The sequence below is a fragment of the Muscardinus avellanarius genome, assembly GCF_963383645.1.
Source record: "Muscardinus avellanarius genome assembly, chromosome: 2".
Lineage (NCBI taxonomy): Eukaryota > Metazoa > Chordata > Mammalia > Rodentia > Gliridae > Muscardinus > Muscardinus avellanarius.
Window position 1 is genome coordinate 75747751 of NC_137787.1, and position 16662 is coordinate 75764412.

General features: G+C 39.8%; 1 protein-coding gene across 1 annotated transcript in view; it reads left to right on the top strand.

Annotated features, from left to right (window-relative positions):
• Positions 1-16662, top strand: part of LOC308258394 (lymphocyte antigen 75-like) — a gene marked incomplete at both ends in the record, with an annotated part of 99565 nt that overhangs the window by 24974 nt on the left and 57929 nt on the right. The window contains 8 exons of the mRNA XM_080688960.1: positions 93-233; positions 4750-4941; positions 5795-5952; positions 7393-7503; positions 8165-8253; positions 8384-8553; positions 12082-12281; positions 13922-14064. Of these exons, the coding sequence (XP_080545086.1) occupies positions 93-233; positions 4750-4941; positions 5795-5952; positions 7393-7503; positions 8165-8253; positions 8384-8553; positions 12082-12281; positions 13922-14064 (1204 nt within the window). The remainder of the gene's footprint in view (positions 1-92; positions 234-4749; positions 4942-5794; positions 5953-7392; positions 7504-8164; positions 8254-8383; positions 8554-12081; positions 12282-13921; positions 14065-16662) is intronic.

Sequence of the window (16662 nt, forward strand, 5' to 3'; positions counted from 1 at the left end):
TCCATACAGGCAGAAAATTACGAAATATTTTTTGTAACCACCAGCCTGATCCTAACCTCCTTCTCCTAACTCTGAAAATCCTACCTTCTAAGATATGCGAAGTGTACCACTAATTGGTGGGGCGAGCTGTGCCAGAATGGATGCCGAATCTGGTCTGTGGCAGAGTATTTCCTGTGAAGCTCAGCTGCCCTACGTCTGCAAGAAACCATTAAATAACTCCGTGGAGTTAGCAGGTATCTTTCTCAATTCCTCATACAAATAAGCCTTCAAACCGTAGCTTTGTGAAGTCACATAAATCCCTTTCGACCTCCTTTCACTGTCTATCTTCACTTGATACTGACAATGCAGAAAAGAATTTGATTTTTGACCCTGTCATGAGATATTATCAACTGCATACTAAAAAATATTTAGCTGAGAAAATAAAAAATATCAAGTAAAAATGTGTATGTCTGCATACACATACAGGTGTGGTGGCGCACGCTTGTAGTCCCTGCATTTGGGAGGCTGAGACAGGAGGATCGCAGTTTGAGGACAGCCTCAGCTACTTAGTGAGGCCCTTTGAAACTCAGGGAGACCCTGTTTCAAAATAAAAAGAATAAAAGATAGGGCTGGGGTGCCAGAGCCAGCCGGCAAAAGTACAGGTTCCAAAGAGAGGAGTGAGGATTCAAGAATTCAATTCAAGCATGGGAGGATCGCCAATCTATTGGGCCGACCCCGGGTTTATTCTCCTGTGGTTATTTATACAGTTTCTAGCTTTGGGTGGTACAGGAATGCAAGAAAGACAAGTCCAAAGTACATACATCTCAGACAGGTCAAACAATACCCTGGTACAACACAAACAACACAAACCTGATCTTATCTCAGACAGAACAATAGCATCATTAGTTCTGAGAGAGTCTTAATTACTTTGAAACCTCCATGACCCCAAGCCTTGTTGACTGGGTGGAAGGACAGTCAGAAGTGCTCTTTTAGTAAAGATAAGGGGAAGACCTTAATGGCTCCCAAACTGGGGGTGTCGCTCAGAGATAGAATGCCCTGGGTTCCATCCCCAGTACTGAAAAAAGAAAGAAAATGTCTATGTCCGTGAGATAGCACAGATATTTTTTTTCCTGATAGTAGAAACTCTTAATAAGGAGAGACAAACAGCAGGCTGAAAATAATACAGGACGAAGGGAGCTGAGGAAAGCAATATAAAGACCAGGCAGCTTTTGGTTTTTTTTTTTTTTTTTTTTTTTTTTTTTTTTTGGTGGTACTGGGGTTCCTGGAAGCCCTTCTACCTCCGGGCTACACTCCCAGACCTATTTTTTTATTAAATTTAGAAACAAGGTCTCCTAAGCCAGCGCATGCGGCTGGCTTCGAACCTGCGCGATCCTCCTGTCTCCGCCTCCCAAGCGCGGGAATTACAAGCGTGCGCCACCACGCCCAGCCAAGACCAGGCAGCTTCTAAGTGACTATACTGAAGGCATTTAAAAGTGAGGTCTCAGCAACAGCAAGCCTTTACATAGCATTAAAAAGTATTGAAATCTTTTGCATAAACTAAAAGAACTAAATTGTCTGCCCAGAATCTGTACGGCAGGGACCTGTTTTCAGCAGGTAATCATGTTCACAAGTAAGAACCCCTTACTCTTGTAACATTGTCCTGTTTTGTATTGAGAAATATATAACTCCCACCCTTGTAGAGTTAGCCTGCAGGCCTTAGTGACCCCACAGATGTATGAGCCTGTCTCTACAGAGACTATTTACACGGCACCATAACATACTTACATATACTTGCTCCCCCCGCCCCCAGCTGTGACTGCCTTTACTGAAGGGGTTACGGCTCATTCAATTTTATATGTAGAGTGACAGTAGATACTTGGCAATTTATTTGCATGAATGTTTAAATGAAAATGATTTTATAACACCACTATTTACATTTTAAATATCACCATCATCATCCATCTCCAAATTAGAAACACCAAACTGCGACCATGTTTACTGTGGTTTTCACAATATAGTGCTTCTAGACTTTTTTTTTTTTTTTTTTTTGTATTAAGGATTGAACCACGGGGCAGCCTACCTTTGAGCTAGATTCTCAACTCTACTTTTTAATTTTTTGTTTTGAAACAGGGTCTCACTAAATTGATAAGACTGGCTTTGAACCTGTGATCCTCCTGTCTCAGCCTCCCAAGTATTGGTATTACATGGGTATGCTAGCACACCTGGATCTTTTTAATGTACACATTATTGATTTAGTAATTTTCAGATGCACAGATATTTTTGATAGGAAATACATTTCTTTTTTGCTTACAGTGTTATTGGTGTAATTATACATTGTCATGAGAGTCAGTAACATATAAATATACACATCATCTCTGCTGCTCACAGGTGGCTCTTCCTTCCAGAGCAGTGGTTCTTAAATGTGATACCTAGACCAAGCACATCAGTGTTACCTGTTTTAAGGAGCGTTCCATATAACCCTGATGCATGGTCAAGTCTGATAGCCACTGCTGTAGGGGCAGGTCTTCTGTATCACATGCCTCTGTCACAGGTCACAGTCACAGGAATATTCTCAGGCTTTCTCACCCGCCATCCTACAACACTCAGCCCTCCTCGGTCTTTCTCTGCCAGAATAGTTCTTTAGGCATCAGGTAAAAAATAAGAGGTACAAGACAAAATGTGTACAAAGAGGGGCTTTTTCAAGAGAGGCAATGCTGACATTCTTGTAGATAGTTTCAGAAATATTTTGCACAAATGAAAAAGGAGTACCTAAACAGTCAAGCACAAGCCCCAACGCATACCTGATATTTGATTGAATCTTCACTGAATTAGAGAAAACTCAGACTCAAAACTGGATAGGGCCAGGTGTTGTAGTGCACACCTATAATCTCAGTACTTGGGGGGCTAAGACAGGAGGATCTTAGCAAAGTCCCCTGGAACTTAGTGTGACCCTGTTTCAAAATTAAAAATAAAATAGGACTGGGAATGTTGCTCATCAGTAGAATGACCCCCTTGGGTTCGATCCCCAGTTCCACAAAAACAAAAACAAACAAACAAAAAAACTGGGAGGGGAAAGGTGATATTTAAATACCCTGCTTTAAGCAGGGCGTGGTGGCGCACGCTTGTAATCCCCGCGCTTGGGAGGCGGAGACAGGAGGATCGCGCAGGATCGAAGCCAGCCGCGCTGGCGTAAGAGACCCTGTTTCAAAAATATAAAATAGGTTTGGGAGTGTAGCCCGGAGGTAGAAGGGCTTCCAGGAACCCCAGTACCACAAAAAAAAAAAAAAATAAATAAATAAATAAATAAATAAATACCCTGCTTTATGGAATTATATGGGAAGGGAGAAAAGAAACCAAATTTCTTATTTTCTAAAAGGGGGCATTGAGTAATTTTTTGAGAAAAAATAATCATAGAATAAAGAATGTAGGAAAACGTTTCAAGATAATGGGGGGGAAATGAGCATTTATCTTCACAATTAATACAAGCCAAATGTAATCCACACAACAAGCATTAAAGAGAATCTAGCACAAATGATAATAAACTAGAGCAACCGATGTTAGATTAAGTAAATATCTCGAAGTAACAATTATTAAGTAAATCATGATGTTTCCACATGATTGAATAATATGCATTTATTATAACTGTGCCAGCAGGAAAATACAAAGAGTAGAACAAAATGACATGCCTACTTATCATTTTAATCTTGTAAAAATATGTGTTCACAAAGACCAGAATATGAAAATGATTATTTTAAGTTTAATTGTGTGTGATTTCCCCTCTGTTCCTTTATTATAATTGTAAAATATAATAGCAATAAACGAATGCTTTTCAGAAACTTAAAGTTAATTGAGTTATCTTGAAGTATGAGAGGTCTGTTGAACCTGAATTTTATCCTTTAGTAAGAAACAAACTATCTGCCTTTTGGAGACGCTATGTTTTCTTGCAATAAATATCCCAAGCGGTTCTGAATGCATGAAGTTTGAGTAAGCAGACTAATTTCTGGTTTTGTTAATAGGGGAGGAAGTATTTTGTGTGGTTTTATATCTGACTCTTTCTCTAGTCTAGCAAGGGATGCACATTAATGCTCACCGAACAAAGGACAGGCAAAGACTGAAGGAGCAGAATAAGACCCTCACTTGTGAGTCAAAACAAAGAATCATTAGTTTCATGAGGATGACAGGTTGCAGAGGGAAGAAAGGAAGAGGCCCAAGACGGCCCCGCGATGCCCTTGCCCTCTCCCTCCACTGCGGCTGTCTCTTAAATGTGGAGTGTACAGATGTCTCATTCTGTTCCTTCAGTCTTTGCCTGTCCTTTGTTCAGTGAGCATTAATGTGCATCCCTTGCTAAGCTGATGAAAGAAGGCTCAACCTCATTATAATCTTCTCAACAGCAGAGCCTGGAAGGGAGCCTAACAAATCCCAGACCCCAGAAAAGATTCGTCAGCACCTGATTCACCCCACACCTTTCTTCTGTAAGGACCAAGGGCAATCCCTGCCTTGGTTGTGTCTGTGCCCCTGGCATAGCCTTTGCCCAGTCATGGAGCATGTTTGTATCACATGGAGGTCACGTCGTTCTCTGAAGGCCTTCAAGATTCTTCAAGTGCCATGTATATACATTTGGCACAATGTCAATTTATGTCACTCTAGTATCTGACAGCACATCACCCGGTTTCCCAGAAGCCTTGTGCTTCAAGAAAAGAAAAATTTGCAATGTTGTTGATTCAAATAGATATATCTTTACTGGAATACAAATTGCTGCTTTTCTCCCAGATGTCTGGACATATTCTGATACCCGCTGTGATGCAGGCTGGCTGCCAAATAATGGATTTTGCTATCTGCTGGTAAACGAAAGTGGTTCCTGGGATGAGGCACATAAGAAATGCAAAGCCTTCAGTGGCGACCTAATTAGCATTCATTCTTTAGCAGATGTGGAGGTGGTTGTCACAAAACTCCATAATGGGGGTAAGTTCTTTAAAATATTTTATTTGAGAGGTTTAAACTGTATTTAAATATCCCTATTTGTGGACTCTGAGTGGAAATGAAAGCTTACAATTTAATCCTATACATCAGCACACATCGTCCAGTAGAATTTGGGGGGTGACATAACTGTTCTCCTGTACTGTCCATAGGGTAGCCACCAGCCGCATATGGCTTCTAAGCACTTGAAATATGCTATGGCCACTGAGGAACTGATTTGTTACTTTTATTTAGTTTCCTCTGAGTTAGCATAGCCTAGTGGCTACTAAGTTGACTAATATAACTGTTGACGGAATAATATCCCTCTTCTCATAAGCTAAATTCTGTGTAAGTTCCTCCAAAAATGTAAATGATGATTATTTTGCTCTTGTAATTATTTGAAAGCTGAAGACTGGAAAGCCAAAATATACTAGGATTCTGGTCTTATGCCCTCTTTCTAGAATTCTCTAATAATAGCTAATAGTAGGAAAACTAATTGTTTTCCTTGTGAAGGCTGCAGCCAGCTCCAGGGCAGCTGTGGACAATATTTCTATTCTAACTGGCATATCTATAGTTGTTTTTACAGGGTTTCAGTAATCCCCACAAAGCAAGGTTTATCTACAGCAGAGAGCAGGAACACAGAGCCTATAGGATGGCACAGCGGCTCTTCCTGTGCATCTACTTGCACAGGCAACATGAAAAGCCTTCGTTACCCAAGCTGCCAGCCACACCAACATTTTAATGAGTGAATTAAGAACATCACAAAGGTCTAAAAACCTATACCAGGATGTAAAAATCAGCACCAGTATTCATATTGAAGAACGCAGTCAGTAAAACTAATTAAACATTTTTCTTTTAGATGCCAAAGAAGAAATATGGACAGGCCTTAAGAACATAAATGTACCCACTTTGTTTCAGTGGTCAGATGGCACTGAAGTAACTCTAACGTACTGGGATGTGAATGAGCCTAACGTCCCCTACAATAGGACTCCCAATTGTGTTTCCTATTTAGGAAAGGTAGGAAGCTTCCTGTGGTTTCTTTACCACCTGACTGTTATATGTAATAACAGTATTAAGACTGCTTTGGTTAAGGTAGTGTGTGTGTGTGTGTGTGTGTGTGTGTGTGTGTGTGATCTGAGAAATACAATAAAAGATGAGAGGCCAATCATTGTCTTTTTGATAGCTACTGAGAAAAGGTGTAAATAAAGGCAATTACTAAATAAGCACTCCACATTCTATCTGTCAGTAGCTGCTCTGATGTGAAACAGATGTAGACAATCTCTTTAGAAGTCAAGATTCTTGTGCCAGACAGATTCTCATCACCTGCCTCTCCCAGATGAGAATCTCTGTGTGACTCTCTGCCATCAATGTGGTATTTGACAAATAGCTGCAACTTTACCTGAAGATTCTTGTCTTCTCATGTTCAGATTAAGTTGTATATTAATCCTTATTCAAAGATTAAGCAAAAATACTTTCAAATATTTTAATTTCTAATACAATTTTAAAAAATATTTTTAAATATTTAATTTTTTATTTACAAATGGGGTCTACTCAGAAAAACGTCTTATTCCTGTGGATTGCCAAAACATTTACTGAACACACTTCAGTTAAGCCCTAAAAAATAGGCTGTTCTTGAGCAAAAAGGACACGTGCACTTCTGTACGCTTGTTTGTATCACTTCCTGTGGCAACTGTCTCCAACTCTATCACCTAGACATCTAGAAAGACTTAAGTAGAAGTGATGAAGGTTTGATATATTTAAAAGTGTTTCAGTAGTGAATATGTATTTAGAAAGATATCACATTTGGTGCTCTATTTAAAAGGATATCCTGGATATCTTTAGAAGAGTATAAAAAATGGTAGTGAGATCAAGAATGAACTTCAGGTAGACCTAGAGTCTTCCAGAGCTCGAGACTGACCCTCATGACAATTGATCTGTTAAAATGTCATTTCAAAAAAGCAAAGTGATTTAGCCAATTAAGCAAAATTAAATTCAAGTCACATATTGGAAAGTGAGAGTTTTGAAGTCTAGGCTAACGTACAGTTGAAAGAAACGTTTGATTCTATAATTCTTGAAGAGCAGCTCTGATAACTACCACCTTCATCATGTCTATGAGGAAACTAAACAGCGAGGTTACTCGGTGTATCCCTCATTTTTTAACCTGCAAGCAAACTTTCACCATATCATAGAGAAGAATAGAAGAATACAGTTGTTCATGGAGTGTATTCTTCTGTTCTCAGCTCCTAGACTAAGTGTCCTTTGGTGGTTTTATTGTTGTGCTTATAAGAAAATGAAACTCATCCACACTGACTTGGAGTCGATGCTGACATCATAGGCCGTGAGCGCAGCCTTCTCGCTTGCCCTCTTCCCCTACTCTCACTGTTTTTGTGAATTCAGTTCTAAAGATATAGCAAATAATTCATTTGGTGAGCAGATATTTTTATTTCTTTTTTAAAGCTGGGTCAATGGAAAGTCCAGTCATGTGAAGAGAAACTTAAATATGTCTGTAAGAAAAAGGGAGAAAAAATGAATGATACAAAGTCTGAAAAAATATGTCCTCCAGATGAGGTATGTAAAACCCCTTGGTAAATTTTCTTAAGCAAAATGATACCTTCTTTTTTAGAGATGATAGTTGAGACTTAAATAATTTAGACTTAGAAATAGAAGAAATCACTAGCTTCTGTTTGTTATATTGCAGCAAGCCAGTAGGCAGGGAATCTGAATATTGGTGTTCTTACACAAGGAAAGAAGACTTACCTATTTGTAAATTTCTATAAAAAATGTAAATGGTTACTATCCCTAATACTGATATCTTTACTTATTCCACTGATTATTCCTATTCAAAGGTAATTCAACCACCAATTATTTAATAGTGAGCCAGCCACTAAGGGTACTGGAAATTGTGCCTCTCTTTCTGCCTGGCATAGGCTTGGTCTTGTAGAGGTTACCTATAAAATTGCATCCTTGTAGCTGGGCATAATGGTGCACACTTGTAGGTCCAGTACTTGGGAGGCTGATACGGGATCATCTCAGGTCTGTAGCTTTAATGAGACCCTGTTTCCAAATAAAAACCAAAGAAATTGCATCCCTTATCATTTCTATGACTTTACTGGCCAGGTCCTCAGTTTTTACAAATTTTGAGACACTATCAATGTAGCAGATATTTGCTTGTCAAAGTGGGACATCATCAAGTCCAGAAAAGTGTGACTACATTTCTCCTCTGACTTAGGGATGGACAAGACATGGAGAAACCTGTTACAAGATCTACAAAGATGAGGTCCCTTTTGGAACGAATTGCAATCTGACTATCACTAGCAGGTGTGACCATCAGTAAACATGTACTGGTAAACTTTCAACTCTGAGTTATTTTGCTAAGCAATCTGCCTAAGAAAATCAGGCATCTTTAATTCAGCAATTGTGGAATATTTGCCAATGTGGTTCTTTATAGATTTGAACAAGAATACCTGAATGATATGATGAAGAAGTATGATAAATCTCTTAGAAAATACTTCTGGACTGGCCTGAGAGATGTGGATTCCCATGGAGAGTACAGCTGGGCAACTATTGGTAGCATAAAGCAAGCAGTAACCTTTTCCAACTGGAATTTTCTTGAGCCAGGTAAGTGTGGAGCCTTTAAGGTAGTAGAAGAGAGCCAGGCATGGTGGCACAAACTTGTATTCCCAGTACTTGGGAGGCTGAGATAGGAAGATCACAGATTCACAGCCAGCCTCAGCAACTTAGTGAGGCCCTCCACATCTTAGTGAGACCCTGTTTCAAAAATAAAGAACAGAAAGTAGGACTTGGGTGTATCTCAGTGGTAGAATGCCCCTGGGTTTAGTCCCCAGTATCCCCCAAAAAGGATTAGATCAGTGACCGATGAAATGTCATACCTCCCAAATTTGTTCTTTGCTCGCTTTTGAAATGTGAGGGAATTGATGATATTCAGGACAGAAGTCTATCCAACCACAAATAGAAGCACTGGTTCTGTTTTCCCTCTTCAGTCTCTGGAAATGATCCAGTGGAAGAAGCTGGAAAACTCAGTTCTCCAAACCCACCATCCAAAAGAACAGAGGTAGAACTACCAGTATGGGCTTTTAAATCTTTTTTATGTCACCAGGAGTGGTGGCGCACGCTTATGATCCCCACACTTGGGGGGGCAGAGACAGGAGGATTGCACAGGTTCGAAGCCAGCCTCTCTGTCTTAAGAGACCCTGTTTCCAAATAAAATATAAAATAGGTCTGGGAGTGTAGCCCGGAGGTAGAAGGGTTCCTTCCCCAGTACCACCAAAAATAAATAAATAAATAAATAAATAAGTCTTTTCTATGTATGTCTCACATAGTATCTAGACATTTCTCTATGAGGTGCTTCACATTTGTTGTTGTTTGTAGGTTTGGGCTTTTTTGTTTTATTTTTGTTTTTTTTTTTGTTTTGTTTTTTGTTGTTGTTGTTAGTGGAACTAGGAATTGAAGCCAGAGATATTCTACCTCCAACCTCTACCTTTGTATGTTTTGTTTGGAAACAGGATCTCACTAAGTTGCTGAGAATCTCACTACACTGCTAAGATTCCCCTCGAACCTGTGACTCTCCTGTCTCCATCTCAGTTTCCCAAGTACTGGGATTATAGGCATGTGCCACCTCTTCTGAACTGACTTGAAATGTTCATCTCCCTGCTTCTTAACTTCATTCTTCAAAACTTTATGTGCTTACTTCTATCAATTTCTGTAAGTAAGAATTAAGAAGGCAGTGTATTGTAGGTAACATTTTTTGAAAGTTCATTTTTATCCAACCAGGCTAGAGCCTTGTTCATAATTTGCCATGGAGTGAGAAGATTTGACACAGAAAGGGACTCGGCCTCAGAAGTCCCTTCTGATTTTAGAATTGAAAAGACTAAGGCTTAGAAAGACAATTTGCTTACAAAAGATAATCTTGTCACTGACCTAGTAAATCCATGTCTCTTGATTTCCAAGTCAGTACTTTGTAGATGACTCTGACTTTATATAAGATGGCAGCTCTAGAGCATTCTGCTTTCCTCCTTTCAGATTATTTATCTTTTCTCTTGTTGATCTAATGTGATTATGAAGACCACTTTTTATAACATGGAAGTTGGAACATATGAGCTTATAATTAAACACAATATTTATTTTATTTTTTTTGAGAGTCTGGGATGGAACCTGGGGCATTTGACCTCCAAGATACACCCTCTGCCCTGTTTTATATTCTTTATTTTGAAACAGGGTTTTACTAAGTTGTGGAGGGCCTAAATAGCCAAGGCTGTCCGCGAACCGCGATCCTCCAGTCTCAGCCTCTCAAATGCTGGGATTACAAGTATGCACCACCACGCCCGGCTAAACACAATATTTAAAACAGAGAATTCGCTGGGTGTGGTGGCGCACACTTGTAATCCCTGCACTTGGGAGGCGGAGACAGGAGGATTGTGCAGATTCAAAGCCAGCCGCGCTGGTTTAAGAGACCCTGTTTCCAAATTAAAAGGTATAAAAATAGGTCTGGGAGTGTATCCCAGAGGTAGAAGGGTTTCCAGGAACCCCAGTACCACCAAAAATAAATAAATAAATAAATAAATAAATAAATAAATAAATAAATACAGAATCCCACAACATTTGGAACATGTGGCCATGACCATCAAAGTGAATGGTATTAATAAAAATAAAATGTCCTATTTACTTATAGAAGAAGATAGAGGATATAAATGCTAATGCTGTTTAAATCTCACTTAAATTAGAAATATTGTAACAGATAAAATATTGATTTCTTTAACAGACCCTTGGCTATCTTGTAAATGTCATACTCTTTGTAGATAAGCTCAAGGGTTGGAGAGGTCCTCAGGGAGAAGCTAGCAACCTGTTCCCTCGGTTCAGCAGTCAGAAAGACTTCCATTATGCTCTCTCTGCCATGATGAGTTCCAGCTTCAGTCAACTTGGTCTAGCATGACCAAGCTGTGAATAGGGGTGAGCCCACCCAGGGTGGCATGACACTATTTTTCTCAGTTCCTTCTTCTACTTTCTGCCCACATATAAATATAAGACATGAGACCATATGGCTTTTCTAGAGGGATTACTTTCTAAGGTATGTGTCGACTTCTTATATCTGCCCACTTCCGGCTAAATTATAATCATTAAACCTTTTTGTGTGCGTGGTGTGATACTGGAGACTGAACCCAGGGATGTTCTACTTCTGAGCTGCACCCCCTACCCTATTTTATTATTTTACTTTGAAACTGGATCTCACTAAGTTTCTGAGAGCCTCTGTAAATTGCTGAAGCTGGCCACAAAACTACAGTCCTCCTGTCTCAGCCTCCCAAGTACTGGGATTACAGGTGTGCGCCACCACACCCAGATAAACCATTTTTATAACATGGATATTGGGCCGTGTGAGCTTATAATTAAACATAATATATGAAATAGAGAATGCCAACAAAGTTTGTGACACATGATCATAGCACATCATGGCCTTCTGCCCAACAAATCCAAGTTCAAATTCCAGCTCCACTTCCCACTGACTGTGAGCACGGGCAAGTTATTTAGTCATCATTTGGAAAATGGATCTGATAATACAAACTGCCTTTTAATGTTATAAATAAAGTTATGACCACGTTAGATAAATAGTAAACGTATATGTTTCCACCCACCTTCTTCTACCTTTATTGCACTTTTTCTTCCTTTGGATCTGAATATAAGAAAAGTTTTATTTTAAAGCTTAAAGTTATGTTTTAAATATCCTTAAAAGTTCTCAAAGTATTTAGCTAATTTGAACCAATACACTGAGCAATGTAGTCGCTTCAGGTACCACCCTTGGAGCAGACTGCTTAGGTTCAAATCTGAGTCAGTTGTTTACAAATAGTGACCTTGGATAAGTCACTTATTCCTCACATCGGTTATGACAATAGAATTCACCCATAGGTTCAATGTAAGTTTTCATAAGCTCAATTCTATCTGACAAGTAATAAAATACTTCTAGAGTACCCATCATCATTATCATTCTGAGGACCATCTTTCCGCTCTTTCCTCTATTGTTTTCCCTATTTTCTCTCTCCACCTTGGCTCAAATAAAGAGTAGAAAAAAGGCACTAGGAGATATTTGAACTTTAAAGTTTTAATTTTTAATCGAACTTTCCAATTCAACCCCAGCATCTCCAGGCGGGTGCGTGGCTATGTCTACTGGAAGGTCTCTTGGCAGGTGGGTGGTGAAGGACTGCAGAAGCTTCAGAGCACTTTCGATTTGCAAGAAAGTCAGTGGAGCCCTGGAGCCTGAGGAAGCAAGCCCTAAGCCAGATGGGCCCTGTCCAGAAGGCTGGCATGGTTTCCCCTCCAGTGTTTCTTGCTATAAGGTAAAGTAACATTCTCATTTAATCCTTCAGTGGTGTTATCTTTGTGCCATCCTAGTTCATGTGCTGATACAAATGATGCTCCTTCCCATTGACAGAACCTACCAAAAGTGTTTGGGAGCTTAGAATCCCTGGCAGGGCATCAGGCACCTCTAGTGTCAGGTGTTTCAGCTCTATACACTGCACATGTCCTCCCCCACAGGCCAGGGCCAGCGGCGGATGTGGCTCTTTTTCAGGGTTCTTTCCTTGGGGAAAGTGGGGTGAGCTACTGCCATGCTGACACTATGCTTGTGATTGTCATATGTCTCTAATTCTTGTCGTCAAATTAAGAGGTTCAGCTGAGTGTGAGGGCACATGCCTATAATCCTAGTATTTAGGAGGCTAAGAAAGGAAGAATGCAAGTTAAGGACAACCTCTGCAAGTAGTGAGACTCTCATCAACCTAGCAAACCCTGTTTCAAAATAAAAACGATAAAAACAGGGCTATGGTTATATCTTGGAGGTAAAATGCCCACAGGTTTAATTCCTAGTACCACACACAAAATAATAATTGAGATGTTCACTAATTATTACTGTGTAAAAAAATAATAATAACTTTGGTTATTATTATCCCACAAACAAGCCAGTAGATACCACCCCAAAACTCAGTAGTGATGACAGCATTAAACTTCAGAGTCAGCTCTTCCAGCCTGCCAAAGTTTGACTGATCTAGTTTGAATGGTCAACTCTGCTTTCAGCTGCTGGTCAGCTAGGCTGAGCTCCAGACAATGACTCGAAGGTCTGTTTCCCTTTGCTCTGGCAATCAGACCTAAAGGGCAGCAGCCATCGGGAGCACGTTTTTCTCTAAAGCTCTGGAGCTCAAGAAGGGAAGCCCAACCACATAAGCACATTTCAGGCCTCCGCTCACTCGACCTCCACTCATATCCCATCGATTACAAAGTCACATGGCCAGAGTATTCTGTAGCCACCAAAAGAGGTCATGGCAAGAGCCTGTAATTGTATTACAGGGAACTGAAGAACTGGGGCTAATTTCAGCCTATCTTGTATCTTTTCTTTCTACTCCTCCTGTCTTCCTATTCTTTGAAATAACTGTGGTTGTGGTTCTCTTGGCCTAAAATGAATTATTGTACACCAAAGATACAGGCTTTGTTTGACCACCTCTGTCAATGGTCACAAACCAGCCTAGAGTGCCCTTTGCTTCTTCTTCATCTGCAGATCGTCCTGCTCTTGTGTGGGTCTCAGTGTCTATGTTCACGACTATATTGCTAGCATACTTCTTTGCAGAAGTCTTCTCCTAAAGCATTCATTGTATAGTCTTTAAAGCCTACACTCCTTGTTTATTTTATCTTCCAACGTCTCAGGGATGCATAAGGACATGATATCTTGTTGGAGCAGCCTCCGAGCCTGACTGAGGAAGGCCACCCATCTGACAACAGGGGCGTTGCCAGACCCTTGCAGGCCTTTTTAGTTGACACTTAGAGCAGGAACCATTTGTGTATCAGAATCCATGCATTTACCTACTGGTATCTTCACTACTCAATCAGGATCGGTTCAAGGGCCCACGTGCTTGAGTATAATTGACTTTAAAACTACGAATACTTTATTATTATGCCAGGAAACAGATTAACATTATGTTTTGTTAAGGTATTCCACATAGAAAGAGTTGTGCGAAAGAGGAACTGGGAAGAAGCTGAAAGATTCTGCCAAGCGCTTGGGGCACACCTTCCCAGCTTCCGTCATGTGAATGAATTAAAGGCATATCTTCACTTACTAAGGGACCAATTCAGGTAATATTTCTAGAATGAGATTCTGTGCTAAATATGACGTCTTCTAGGTATTCATATTAACCTGTTTTATCATCTAAAGGGGCTTAGAAGTCACACAGCAGCAAGCACTCTCATACACAAGACACTGAGAGGTTCCAAGATGAGTGAGACATGGCCCCTGCCCTTTGTATAGTGAAGTCCAAGAATAGGGTTAAGAAGTGTTTGCAAAAAATCTACAGCACAGGTAAGGGAAGCCTTGCAAATTCAGAGGAAGGAGGACATGTTTTTGACAGGTATAATCAGGAAAAATGTCACAAAGAAGACTGAGTCTTGGAAGAGAGGTAATATTTTGAAAGATAAGATAGGAGAAGAAGCCAGAGAAAATAGAACATAAGCACAGGTCCTGGGAACAGAAGGTAGAGACATGGTCAAGGAGAAATGAATCATATAATTTAGCTTAAAAAAAATAGGATTTGTATATGAAATTGGAATGTCCTTGTTTGTCAGGGAAGGGGTTTGATCTTAATAAGCAACAAATAATTAATTCCCAATTAGCTTTGTGAAGAGACTAATGATGTAAACCACCTATATTTCTGTATGTTGATACACACGCTTCTGCATACCAACACATACATATATACGTATACATACACTGGGAGGAATAGGCTCTATAGGTAGATGTGGAGCAAAAAGCTATTGCAACTTTTATTTTCAAGACTTTCTAAATTTGTATCTTATCTGTCTTCTATATATATACTCTTATTGATGCATTGTAATTATACATCACAGTGAGATTCAAAGTGATAAATTCATACATGTGCACGGCAGAAAGCTATGGGGAGGAATAGCAATATGAATAGGAAAATCAGGAAGTGATCAGAGATATTACAGATATCATAGCCATTGTGATTTTAATGTTAGGGTCGAAGAAGATTTCAATGTCAGGGTAGAAGGAAGTTTCTCTCTCATTTTCCTGATGTCCTTGAGGATAACGTAGAAAAATACCAGCCAGATGATGCTGTCATGGGAGGGAATTTTCACTGAAGCTTTGGGGACAACCATGGTTATTAGGGATTGCAATGCCACAAGGTACTTTCTCTCCCTCTACTTTTCATAACTGGAAAGAAGACTCAAGTCTATAAAAAAATTTTTTAAAAAGATTTAGGGTATACCAGGACAGAAAAGAAACCACCTAACGCCGGGCATGATGGCGCACACTTGTAATCCCCGCTCTTGGGAGGCGGAGACAGGAGGATCATGCTGGTTCGGAGCCAGCCTCGCTGGCTTAAGAGACCCTGTTTCCAAATAAAAAATATTAAAAAATTGGTCTGGGAGTGTAGTCCAAAAGTAGAAGGGCTTCCAGGAACCCCAGTACCAAAAAAAAAAAAAGAAAAAGAAAAAGAAAAGAAACCACCTGAACATATACTAGTAAATACTTTCCAGATCATTTTTAATTCAACAAAAAACTCAAAAAATAGCAAAACTAAGAGAATAAGTAAAACAGCTTATCAGCGGGGACATAGTGGTACACACCTGTGATCCTAGTACTTGGGAGGCTAAGACAGGATGATCAAAAGTTTAAAACCAGCACATGATAACTTAGACCCCGATTCTAAGCAAATATGCCTGCGCACATGCACACACACACACACTCACACACTCACTCACACAAACACACACACAGAGTAAGACTATAACATAAAAACATACCCCAAGTCTAAATATTTATAATATGTGTAATAATTAAAAGAGAATGAAACTATCCTAAATCTTGAAGGAGAAACATAGAGTATTTTAATAAAACCAAGTTTTTTACTCTGTTTATGTAGAAAAATTAAGCAGTTGTGAAAATGAAAGTATAATAAATAAATTCTTCGTTTTACCTGGAAATCATATTTTAGAAACACATATACATTTTTCTTTTTGGTGGTACTGAGAGTGGAACAGAGGTGGGCTTTCTACCTCCGGACTATACTCCCAGACCTACTTTATACTTTTTTTGGAAACAGGGTCTCACTAAGTTGCCGAGAGCCTCACTAAGTAGCTGAGGCTGGCTTCGAACCTGCGCAATCCTCCTGTCTCTGCCTCCCAAGCGCGGGGATTACAAGCGTGCGCTACCACGCTCGGCTGAAACACATATACGTTTTTTAAACATTAAGACAATGTGTAGTTGAATTTAAAGAGTATGTCTATCTACTGAATGTGTAGTGGGCGGAAAAAGAGGCCCATATAAAGAAATTTTTAAAAAGGGAGTATGCCGGGCGTGGTGGCACACGCTTGTAATCCCCGCGCTTGGGAGGCAGAGACAGGAGGATCACGCAGGTTCGAAGCCAGCCACACTGGCTTAGGAGACCCTGTTTCAAAATATAAAAAATAGGTCTGGGAGTGTAGCCCAGAGGTAGAAGGGCTTCTAAGAACCCCAGTACCACACAAAAAAGGGGGAGCATGAAATCCAGCATAAAACAAGCTGCAAAGGAACCAGTTTATCCATCATCATTTTTTTGTTTTTGGGTTTTTTTTGTTTTTGTTTTTTTGGTGGTACTAGGGTTCCTGGAAACCCTTCTACCTCCGGGCTACACTCCCAGACCTATTTTTATATTTTTATTTGGAAACAGGGTC